General features: G+C 37.7%; 1 protein-coding gene across 1 annotated transcript in view; it reads left to right on the top strand.

The window, feature by feature from the left end:
* INO80 (INO80 complex ATPase subunit) overlaps positions 1–12,948 on the top strand; it is a 101,256-nt gene that overhangs the window by 61,696 nt on the left and 26,612 nt on the right. The window contains exons 25-27 of the mRNA XM_074289320.1: positions 2,052–2,192; positions 7,922–8,147; positions 12,704–12,831. Of these exons, the coding sequence (XP_074145421.1) occupies positions 2,052–2,192; positions 7,922–8,147; positions 12,704–12,831 (495 nt within the window). The remainder of the gene's footprint in view (positions 1–2,051; positions 2,193–7,921; positions 8,148–12,703; positions 12,832–12,948) is intronic.

The following is a 12,948-nucleotide window of genomic DNA, read 5'->3' as shown; positions in this document are numbered from 1 at the left end:
AAAAAGAAAAACTATGTATTCAGATTCCTGGTGTCAGGAAGAGCCACTTCCCCCACAGATCCCCTAATTTCCCCCTTGTTTGTCTCCTTCAGTAATGATTACAGGGTTCGAATGAGATGGAATTCAATAGTTCTATTCTTTCTGATAAGAAATAGGACCACCAGACCTTGCCACCTGTACTATCCTCTGCCTCTTCCCACAACTGTCACATAAGTAGCTTAGGACTTTTGGGCCCTACTATTCATTTCCCATCACTTCTGCTGGACATTTGGGTCTTTGGACTTGTTCTATAGCTAAGCTTCCTTTTATATGCTGTCTCTTCAATAAGAGACAGTATACCTTTGTTTGATATTTGGGCCTTTACTAAGCACATAAGTTTCTTTTTCATTCATTTATTGAAACAGATGTCTATCCTTACTCTTCCCCTGTACATTGCACATAATCAGCTTATTCTCAGAGAAAATAAGAATTGTTTAGTGAGATGCTCATCCCCATTTCCAGTACCTTGCACACACTTTTAGTTTTGTCAAACTCTTATAGCAGAAAAAAAAAATGTATATGGTTCCTTGCCTCTCTCCCCCACCCCTTTTCCTCTTGTACCATCAACTGGAGTAATAGGGGTAAAATTTTCTGTCAGCAGTACAGATGCTCAAGTCCTGATATTTCCCCTTACTGCCCTTGGTAAGCGAGCTCAGGTCACACAGTTCCTAGACTTTATTCTGTAACTTTATCTGGATCCCCCTCCTGTGGATGTGAATCTGGGCTGCTGGGAAGCTCTTTTTCCACTGTATCTCTTATACCTTGCCCCAACCCTGCAGTGAATATTTAATTCGAATTCCGTGTGACAGGGTTCAAGGAGGGACAGTTCTCATATGACAGAATTGGAGTTGATACACGAGTCAGGAAAGTAAGACCTAGACTTCAGACACGGTTCAATGGGCATTTATAGATATTTTGGTTCTTAGGGTTAAGTCATTTTCTTAAAAATGAGTGCCTCTCTATGAATTGTATATTTTTTGTTGTTTTCTGCCCAGTCTCACCATTGAGAAATTGAGGGAGAAATAAACCTCAGCACAAAGTGGTGTGGTTTTTGTTTGTTTAACATATGGCTTAAATTTCTTTTAGTACTAATTGCCTCACCACCACACACACTCCTGCCCTAAATGGGATGATAAGACATCAGGAGAATGGGAAAAGATAATGGGTCACCAATAGCTGCAAGTGACTGATTTATAACTGAATTACATCATCTATGATACAACCTTCTGTCTAACTGAAGTGTAGACCATAGTTGCTAGGTTTTGAACGAAAGTGATAATGAATTTGCTTTGCCCACCCAGAATATTTGAATGAACTTGTCATTAGGATATATAGTTGCCTGTTATGTTTAGCATGAAAGAATAATGCTACCATGTGGTATTTAGGGACAAAGAAAGATTCTTAAAAATCAGTGTTAACAAGAAAATAAATGGGTTTACTGATTGAACTATTCTAAGGCAAGCAGAGTATCCAGAGAATTTGTTATACGCTATGTGCTATGCCTTTCGTCTCAAGGAGTCATAAAAGCCCAAACATCACATAGAAATTGGATTTCCTAAAAGACTACAATCTTTACATGTTTCTCATTAAAAGAGTAAATTCTACCAGTTGAAGATTAAAGCTCGAAGTTAAAAAATGTTGAGACAGATTTTCCCTGTAGTATCATACTTTGTGTACTTACATACCATCACCATATAGAAAGAGTATCCTAGATACAAATAAGAGAGAGAGAGAATAGATTTTTTTGGTCTAGTTTCTCACAGAACTATAGGATTGGGGAGATTTCAGTCTGGAAATATGTGTATTTCTACAATCTTTTTTTCTTAGTTCTTGGTTTTATAAATCAAGAAGTCACAGAAGGGTTTTTTTTTTTGTTTGTTTGTTTTGTTTTCCCAACATCTGTATATTTCTAAATGAGAATGGAAATGGTCAACATAGGAGAGAATCTTATAATGAAGCAACTTAAGGAGATCTGGGATGAGTGGCATTAACTTTCACTTTTTATTTTTTAGTCTCTAGTGTTCAGCAGCCACTGTAAAGCAGTGAGTGGTTATTCAGACCAAGTCATCTACCAACGAAGATCCGCTACCTCCCTGATTCGATGCTGCCAGGTCACCGAGCTGCCATCTTTTTTATGTGTGGCCAGCCCAAGAGTAAGTGCTACAAAGGGAAGAGACAAAATAGATGGTACTAAGAAATTGGGATCTGCTTCCTCTACATAACTTTAAATTATATAGTTTTAACAAACTTGTAGATTTCTTTATATTTAAAAAAAAAGCAAGTAGCTTCTAGGTCTAGGTCCCAAAACATAAAGCTTTGCCATTTTTAATTATGTTGGTATGGTGAAAGCGTGAGATAGACAGAGGTGCCCTCCCTTCTTCTGACCAAGTCTTTGCTTTACATCTCCTTTCCTTCACCCTAGGGCTCTAAACTACAATGGAAACCAGCCATCTGTCAGGTGGATTATCACCCAACAGCAGGGCCAGGGGCAGGGGGATATTTGAAGAGGAGAGAGAGCCGTTTGTCACCTGCATTGAGGTTTTTGAGGGTTTGTAGAGGGAGGGAGCTGGCTAAGAGGGGGAGATTTGATCTGGCCTTATCGCCTCCACTCCATCTCCAAACAACAAAAGGAAATACAACACTCCAGCATCAAGAAACTTCTCAGCCTGGCGTGTCCTGGCTCTGCAGAGCTAGGCTGTGGTCTGACAAGTGTGCTCAATTTGAGCAAAGACTGTCACACCACTGCCCTTGTTTCCCTGCTCTCCTGATCCTACCCTAAGTTGATAGTGGTTAGGTTCTATTGTGGTTTCCATTTTGGCCAACTGTTCTGATCCTGTCTTAATACCCTGTTTATCAAAAGGGGGTGTTTCAGTGACTGCTGACAGTATCACTTCTGAAGCTTTTCTCCACATGTTGAAACCATTTACTTTCCTTTTGTCCCTTCCCCACCTCTACCCCTGCTGGGGTGCTCTTATTCAAAAGTTAAACAAGGCCCTCTTTTTGCACTCAGTTTCACAAGCTAAACAGTATCCTGGCCCAGTCTCCTGCATTATCATTCCAAATCATTCCTGATTATCATTCCAAACATTATACTATTGCATTCTGTAATAAGACATTTAAAAAAAAAAAAAAAAAACTATGTATAAAATCCTCACTAGTTAGAAAAGTACCACTTTCTCAAATAGGTAAGATATTTGTGTAGGCCTGGATAAATTAACAAAGAGAATATTTTACTTCCTGTGAAGAAGTATATGGAAAACGGAAAGAAGACCTGACTTGTAAGTCTCAGCAAAGAATAAAGGTTATATCTGCCAGGGATCTTTGCCTTATTTTATTGTTAATGGGCATCCTTCTGGGAGAAAAAAAAATACTTGTTTTCTCTCATTCTGATCTCTCCCTTTAGTAATCTCACTCGTTGGAATATAGTAGTGGAAGAACCTGATTTGACTCCAGGGATCTATTAGGATTTGTGTCCCTTCAGTGAATTTTGAAAGTTAACATTCATTTCCCTTCATCTTGAAAGGGGAAGAATTATATATTGTCCCTTTGACCCTTACATATACCATGCTTTGTGAACATAGTTCTTTTGCCAACAAGTATGCCTTGATTTTTTTGGTTGAAACTGAAAGAAGTTTAGATTGTGGATGTGTAATTTTATTCCATCCGTTCTGAAGCTCAGAAGCTTGAATTGTTCTCTCACCTCTCAATTATCTGGTTGAATAAGTTCCCACCCTGCTTATGTGTTGCAAGTATACATAAGAACCCAGTAAGGAGGAAGTTCATGTTCAGGAGATATTTTTCAAGGCAAATATATTCCCTTTGTTTTATAGTTCCAGTAAAAAAAAAAAATAAAAAAAATTTTACAGCCTCTATTATAGTTGTGTTTATGGACTTGAAAAGTCTTTGTTACCTTAAAGACATCCAGAAGTTTCTTGCAGCCACCTGCTCTCAAGGAGCGTCCTCTTTCTCCCCTCCCCCCTTCACACACAAATACATACACACCTTAAGTGTACTAGTGTCATGACTTCAGATAAACCAGGAATAAGGACATCTGCTTCCAATTAGCCTGAACTACAATGCCTGGTGTCTGCTGTTTGCTTAAAGGGCAATAAACCCTCAGCATTCATGGAGAAGTAATAATAGTCATAAATGTACAGTAGTAGGCAGGGAGCAGAAGAAAGTTCTTATATTTAGCTGAGCTTTTCTCCCTCCCTCCCCCTGCAATCTAATCTGTATTTATAAACGTTGTCTTATACAGCATGGACAGTTAAACTTGTAAATATAGATAATTATGCTGTGGTATCTGGGGATGGAAGAGTTGTGAATAACCCTCTGCAATTTGGGATCAGATGTCTTCTTGAAGAACTCTTCTTGGCCAAGCCTATAGCTATAAGTATAGGTTTCTAAGAACTTCATCCTGGAATCAATTTGCCAACCTATTCATGAAGGGAAAGAAAACTTTTATTTCTCTTGCTATCATCTCAATTCTAATGTGGAAATGATCAAAATAGACTTTTTAATCTTTGCATTGGAGTTGGAGAATTAGATCAAAAAGAGTTTTTCTACTAAAGATGACAATGGAAAATGACCTTTTCATTGAGGAATAAGTTGTACCATTGGCAATAGGTCCCACAGTGTTAACAAAAGAACTGAGGCATCACTTTACCAAGCTTGGATCCTTCACGCTTACTAGAGAGAGCGAGAGCAATAACATACCCATCTTTTAGATTAGATGCACTAAATGCTTGAGGGAATGTCCCATGATAGGTGCCATAATTTGGGAGTTTAATGAGGCATGAGACAAGGCTGGATCATATATGGCAAAAAGGGGTGTGTATATCCATTTAGGGGATGTGTAGTTTGATACTTCATGCTTCAGCTGCCCCAGCTTCTGAGTAGTCTAGAAGGCAATTTGGCATTAATGAGACAGGTGATGTCTTTCAAAGTTACTGGTTGCTTATGAAAAAAAAAAAGGATTAGTTCTGTTAGAAATAGACATGAGCAGCTTCTTTTTCTTATTGACCCCATATTTGCATTACTTAAGCACTCATTGAAAGGTTTTAGGAAAATTATAGAACAAGTTGTTGGTGTGAGCTGTGGTGTTGATTGAACCTTTCTAGTTGACCTGGGTTCCAATGAGTTTTCATGTATTCTAATTCCTAGCTTCTGACCAAATAAATTTATCAAAATACAACTGTTCCCAAGAGTTTTGTCCTTCATATCTCCATATCCTCAAGACGTTAAAGTGCAAATTGGAAGATTAGTGTTGTTTGTGAGTTGACAAATTGCTAAAGCTTATTGCCCTGTAGCTGGAAATGAGGGTTATGAAGGTTATATTAGGCATGGGAAAGCTTTGGATTCTTCATGTTGTCTAAACTTCCTGTATTACATGTATATTCCAACATTTGATTTCTCTTCATCTTGGGAATGTGAGTGTGTTTCATTTCTACTACTATTAAAGCACTAGTGATGAAGGTTATTAATCATTGCTAAAATTTAAATAGTGTTTTAAGATTCCAAAGCATTTAACAAACATTATCTCCTCCGATCTTTATGACAACCTGATGAGTTTGTTTGTTTGTTTGTTTGTTTGTTTTTTGAGAGGATAACATTTGGAAACAGGATTTGCTACACTGGTGTGTCTTCTTATTCCACCACCAGTTTTAGATTTATTTCCCCTGAAGCCTCTCTTTGGAGCATATTAATTGTTACGACCCATAAGTCCTAGGTGTAGGCCACTGCTGGCAGGTTGTCAGTGTTGCCTTAAACTCAGAGGCCCACTTTTAGAATGTGTTAGTCATTATTTTGCCTTTGCTGAATTTCAGTTTGAAAAAAAAGCGGCAATTTGGAAGCATGGAATTGCTCTTCAAATTAAAAGAGTAGACATGATAGTTACTATGGCCTACTGAGAAGTTTTATTGGGGTTGCCATTTCTATAAAGGATCTTAATATCTGTAGTTTTGTTGCTTGGCTGTAGGTGGCACTGCTACCTAATAGATCCTATTATGAGCTATATCTAAAACTTTATTCTGTAATTACCGTATAGGACATTATTGAATGTTCCTCTTAACTCATTTTATTCAAATCCACAATGATGCCAAATAGTCTCATAACCTATATAAGCTTCTCGTCTTACCTGTTTATGCTCTCGAATCCTAAAAGTTAGTAGGTAGAAGCCTAGAAAAGATGATCTTTGAAAGCCCCTTCAAACCATATGTATAAAAGTACATACTTACAGTATCTCTTTGGAGATGGCAAGGAATTGGAAGCTGAGGAAGTCCCCAATAATTGGAGGATGGCTAAGCAAGTTACTGCATATCTGTATATCAACACTATTTTGCTATATATAGGAAATAAGGAAGAGCACAGTTTTAGAGTAAGCTGAGAATGAATGTGTGAATTGATTGTGAAAGAAATGAGCAAAACCAAGAAAAGAATTTAAATAACAATCTTAATGTAAAGACAATTTTACTTGAAAAACTTAAAATCTCTGATCAATAGAATCACTATTCATGATAAAACTACTACCTACCTATTGATAGAGGAGTGACGGACTAAAACTGTATATATTTATAACAAGCTTTTATTGCTGTTATTATTGGAGATTTTTTCATTTGATGTTTTTTGCTTTATGTTCTTTTTTTGGTTTGTTTTTTGCTTTTTCAGTAATAGGGGTAGGGGAATGCTTATAGAACAGAGAATGGAAGGAGGAAAAACAGATTTTTCTTTGAAACTAGGATAAAATGGAAGGCATGAAAAGTTTATGTAGCAGTAGAAAGTTCTTCTACACTACTCAGACTATTTTATTAGTAGGTAGAAACTATTAACTCACTCTATTGGACTTTAGTAATTTAGTATTTCCTGTGTTCCCCTTTTTCTGGTCCCTTTCTTGGAAGAAGATGTAAGTATAAATCTGACTGGGAGTTAGTGAGGGACATTGTTTGAATCAGTTATCAACTTCACAGAATAACTCTTTAGCCTTCTATTAGCTTGGACAGTAGTGATAATCATGGGCTCTGGCTTTTTACAAAAGTCAGCCTTGTCTCTTAAAATTAGCACCTTATCACAGACTTCACCGCCATCCAAATACATGGTTGTTTGGCTCACTCAATGCCTTCCATTCAGTCACTAGCAAGTATCGAAAACTATGATGGAAGTGGGTTAAGAGAACTACAATGGTTGAAGCTTATGTTCCTGATTTGACAGAACCACCTTGCCCAATTGGATGAAAACTTTCCAGTCTGTTGGTATAAGTCTAGTGGAAAAATAGGGAATTGAACATATCTAAATCACACTTATGCTTTAGCCAGGAAATGAACCAGTTAGTCTACTAAAGGAGGGGGCTGTCTCCCAGCTTGAGTTCCTGAAAGAAAAAGAAAAAAAAAACTGGCTCTCTTATCTTTTGTTTCTTCCTCTTTGTTGTTTCAGTAAACAGCCTGGTAAGGGAGGTAAAAAGTGTCAGCACAATTGGGTAATTTGGCTGTAAAATATTAAAATAAATAAATAAACTAGAGAAACAGCAAGGCCAGCCATTGACCAAAGAAAGCCTTGTCAAAGACAAAATCGCTAAAGGAAATTCCAGAATACACAAAACTAGAATTTGTTTAAATTTGTTAAGATTTGACCAGGCTGGCATTATAAGGGGGCAGACCTCTTACCTGAGAAAGATCAAAACAAGTAATTGTCAAAGGACAATTCTGTCAAAAGGCAAGATTGGTTATTTCAGTTGTAGGTCTGCTGAAAGAAAACCATCAGCCCCAGGACTTGTACATAGTGGTTTTACTTGTAAATTTCAGTTTCCCAAAGAAAAATTGTTTGTGGAAGGAGTGAATGAACCATCTTGTGTGTGTGTGTGTATGTGTGTGTGTGCCCTTTTCTGTAGGTTACAGCAGTGCCATTGGATTCCTATTGCATTGACCGAAGTGCAGAGTATGAGCGCCGAGTCCTAAAAGAAGGAGGAAGCCTGGCTGCAAAGCAATGCTTATTGAATGGAGCACCTGAGCTTGCTATGGATTGGCTGAATCGACCCTCTCAGTTTTTCCCACAGCCACCAGGAGGATTGTGGAGCATCAGACCTCAGAATGGCTGGTCTTTCATTAGGATTCCAGGTAGGTTTTGGATTCTCTTTTGGAATGTATACCCAACTTCAGGAAAGTATTTCTGCTTACTCTTTTATTCCTTCCTTTTTCCCCAATGGGAATAGATGGTTTCTAGTTTATCAATATCTCTTGCAGAAATATGGGAATAGTATCCTTAGAACATACAAATTAGTCATATCACATCTGTCCAAAAGAATATATGTGACTTACAGTAAATATATCTATAGGAATATATATATCTGATATCTATATCTAATGAGAACATAAGCCTGAGTATAGGTTCTTATGAGAAAAATATGTAATGTAAATCTTTGCTTAAATTTTCTTTTGAGGGGTCCACGGTAAATGGAGTATGGAGAAAGCTATTTCATACTATACACAGGAATATTAATAAAGTGACTATAGGAAGCCCAAAGCAAGTGTCATGTGGAGTTTGGTTGCGTGAATGAGAATGTCGTCATTCAGCAAATTGCCTGGCTAGAGCAGCATAAACAGTGTCCTGCACGAAGCCTTAGAGATTTGAATGATAACAAAGAGGAAAAACAGGGTGTTCTGTGCCAGAATGCTAGCAGATTCCCAGACCCCCTGGGGTCAAGGTCAAGGGTTTACAGGAAGCTAGGTTTATAGATTGCTTCAGTGGAGTTCAGTGAGGCTGCTTAGAAAGACACTGCATACAGATGGATGGCGGGCAAAGTACCTCCTCCACCTGCTAAGAGACACTGTAGAAATTATACCAGGTTTGGTCTTTGCAGCCTCTCTTAACTATCAGCATGAGACCTTTGTTAGTAAAGTTAAGCTGGAACTTCATTGAGCATTGGAAAAGAGATTTGTTTTTTAGTTTTATCAGAAATCTAAGAGATTTATGTTTAAGAAAAGTATTTGTTCTTTGGAGAGGACATTTGATTTGAGCTTAGTACACTTACATTCAGCTTCTCCCTTCTCTGCTTTATAGCTTGGTGGCCTTTAGCAAATCACCCTCTCCCCAAACCTCAGTAATCCCATCTGGAAATTATAGCTGATACAGTCTACCTCTATACCTCTCTTTTGGGGATATTTATATAACTTTGTTTATAGCTCTCATAGAATATAACACAATGTATTGCACATGCTTTGTAAATCTCATTGGTAGAATACTTCCACTGATATAGATCACAACTCTTCTTTGTCTTGTTGAACATCTTCGTGAAATGCTATAGCCAGAAAACTAATCACTTGATAGCAAGCCTTCTGGTGAAGGGCCAATTGAGATTCACCTAGACTGATGCTTAGAAAGCACTTGATGTCCCTACTCAGATTGGTTTAGGATTCTTCTGCATTATCATTGGCATAATTTTTGAGATTCCAGAGTTACCTCCATGCTTCAGGAAAGGCATCACACATAGTAAGTTCTGAATGAATGGAATTCATTTAGAAATTATAACAAGTAATAATTGTTTTTTTGAGTACCCAAAGCCTTTTCTTCCCCTTTGCCCTCAGTTCTGTCAAAGATCTGAGGGGTTCTGTCTGGAAGTCTATATAACCTCTGTCAGCTTTTTTTAGGCTTTAGCTTAATGAATAGTACACCTGGGAATTAGGTAGCCTTTGAGACACATGAACACATTGATTTATGGAATACAAATTGAAGTGAAAAGGAAAAGCCTGAGTGTAAAGGTAGTCAAACTACAAGTTTGAATGGAGGAATAGAGTCCATCAAGGATGAAAAGCTAGAAAAGTTGAGCCTTGTAGATGAGTACTAAATGAAAACAGTTTCTCCCTTCCCTTTTCCCTGTGACTCCCACGTTCCCAGTATAGGGGTAACAGTTCCATTGCTGGCGCTGTGGGAATCTCTTGTGGCTTTTCCTGTTCTTTGAAAGAAAAATGAGCCTTGTTTAAATGGCAGGAAGCGTCTGAGTTCTTTTAGCATCGATAAAAAGTACCGGCTTCACTGACTGTTTACTGTGAGAGCCAACTAGCTCCTCACTGATCCTATTGTGCTTTCCAGACTACTAGGGGGGTCGCTGGGACCCGAGCTTTATCTTTCTTTCCTCTATACTTTTGCATTTTCTATTTTCCTGGGAAGGGTCAAAATTTCATTACATTTACTGGGAGGTTAGCCAGAGTCTTCAGAGGCTTACAAGCTGAATGAGTCTCCATTTTCCATCTGTGACAATCTACTGTTCCCTAAAAAGTTGAAGGGTTACTGTTTAAAACTATTTTAATGTTTTGGAATTACACTTATTCTGTTCTTTTACTGATTAAGACCTTTCTGAATGGACACCAAAATGTATATTTAATGTCCAGCAACATTGTGTTGTTAGCTAACATAGGATAAAAGATTTTTGAGAGATGTTTGTGCCCACATTTCATCTATACAACCAGCCTGTTCTGTTAGACACTGCTTCTGCAAGTTAATATTGCATGTCTCCTCAGCACCAGAAGGTGCTCTTGAAGCATGAAAACTTGCCTAGCACTTGAAAATGTTTAAGTAATGGATATCAAGTCTCAGAGACCACAGATAAGTGCTACCTTTTTCTATCTAGAAACTTGTACAGTGCATTGTCAGCATTTTTTTTTAACGTCAAGTAGCAGCATCTAATTTCTGACTAGTATACTAACCTTTGAATTCTTATATTTTGTAAATTATATGTTTTTTTAAAGACTTTAATTTTGTTCATCTTAGAAATTACTTGTGGGAATATTTCTTAGATATGATCAGAGAGTTAAAATCCATTTCAGTCCATCTCTTTTCATACAATAAAAAGTCATTAATACTCTGATGTGGACACTTTCTACTCCCATTGTTAATTATGGTTTTACCTTTACAGGTTTCATTCATACCCTCATCTATCTTTGTAATTGTAGTTTATTAGTTCAGGGAGGGGGGTGTTTGTGTTTGTGTGTGTATTTGTGAGACAGAGAGAGAGGGAGAGATCTGAAGAGGAAGGAATGGCTAGAGAATTAGAGAAAGCTTTTGAACCTTGATTTAGTGATAAATTTTGTTCTTTACTAAGTGTAGATTCAAAACAAAATATAGATTTAAAATATTTTCTCCTCTGGCTATGAACAGACAAAGAAGACAAGACTATTGTTTGAACTGGGTATAGAATGTATACATACAGACTTGCCTTGGAGATTGTCAGGCCATAGGATAGCATGGAGCTCTGCCCTGCAACATTTTAGTAATCTAAGCAAGACTAAGCAAAGAGCTTTAAAAAAAAAAAAAAAAAAAAAAAAAAGTATATGTATAAGCAGGAAGGACTAGTGGAGGGAAATATGGCCTAGTAACATTCTGAAGGTGGAAAAGCAAGCTTATAGGGCAGAGGAGTCAACATCCAGGGTTGAGAGTAGCTATGATTTGTGATTGTACTGTCAGTACATCCGTTCTTATTTAGTTTATACAATAATTGTACACTTAGCAAATGTGGTGAGAATGAAGAAAGGAATACTGAGAATTGTTAGATTGTTCTTAATAACCACCCCCTCTTTATTTAGTACTGAATTTTCCAACATGAGTGGAAGCTTTGGGTTCAAGCCCAAATGTTGAGAGTGGTCAGTGTATTTTTCTGAACATTCCTTTTTCTTTCAGGTTGTAATTATCTGTATACTCTATCCTTCCTCTTTATACTCCCCTTCTAGTCTCTTCCTGGTCTCCCCCTTCCCCCCCCCCCCCAGTGGCAGCACATTGTTCATGGCATGTTTATGGACCCACTCTACAAACAGGAAACTCTACTTCCTGAAGTATTATGGCTGTTGAGTGATGCTGAAGAATAGGAGATGAGAAATTAAGACTTGGTCATTTTTAAAGTTCCCCAACCGAAAATACTTCTTCAGAAGAATTTGGAAGAGAGAAAGAAGCCTCATATTAGTGGGTAGAAGCATGTTAACTCGGAGAGAATCTTTCTAACCAAACCAAATAAGTCTCTGATATTTGGTAGCCATTAGAGATCCCATGGGAATCAGGGTGACAGCCCCAATATACTTGTCAAATTAATTATATCTTATAGTAAATTATGTTTGTTAGCTTAAAAAGCTGCCCTTTTGAATCTTTGGATAAAGAGAAGAAAATGTGCATTTCTTGGTATATTAGGATATCTGAAAATGAATGAGGGCAGTATTTATTTCCTTGTGTTTACATGCTGCCAGAATATAAACTATTTAACCACAAGGCTTTGTTTAACAGAACTAGATGTCTGGAGTCAGAATGATAATATTATTTGTGACAAAAAGAAGACTCTTTTAGGCTAATTAAACAACATGACAATCATGGTGTACAGGTGACTTTTGGCTTGGAATCAACCAGCCTTACTAATATCCTCTGAGAGAATCTGAGGAGAGACAAGGAAACTTGGGCACTGCAGGTATCCAGCAGGGTGAGAACCTTGGGTCTTCTTTCCTTTTTAGGAAATGCATTGGTGGCATGGACAACAGTGCTTACAAATTTTTTCTTCAGAACATTTCTCTATTCAGTACTCCCTTGGAATAAGCCTCTTTATTATAGTGATCTTGGCTGCAACTAGCTTTGCAACCATGAATTTCTCTACTCCTCTTAAAGAGTGTCTCCCCCATCCCCTTTTTCTTCTTCTCAGGCAAGGAAAGCCTCATCACTGACAGTGGAAAGCTGTATGCCCTTGATGTTCTCCTGACTCGGCTCAAGTCTCAAGGACACAGGGTCCTTATCTACTCCCAGATGACCAGGATGATAGACCTATTGGAGGTAGGAGAGGACATTGGGGACAGGCCAGTTTGTCATTTTGCTTGTTTGGATCAGGTGTGTATGGCCTATTTTGGCATTATTCTAAAGCCCCCAAAACTCCTCTCTGATCTTTACAAG

Source organism: Sminthopsis crassicaudata, chromosome 2 (genome assembly GCF_048593235.1).
Source record: "Sminthopsis crassicaudata isolate SCR6 chromosome 2, ASM4859323v1, whole genome shotgun sequence".
Lineage (NCBI taxonomy): Eukaryota > Metazoa > Chordata > Mammalia > Dasyuromorphia > Dasyuridae > Sminthopsis > Sminthopsis crassicaudata.
The sequence above is the reverse complement of the archived record's forward strand: the minus strand, read 5'-3'. Positions and strand labels throughout refer to the sequence as shown.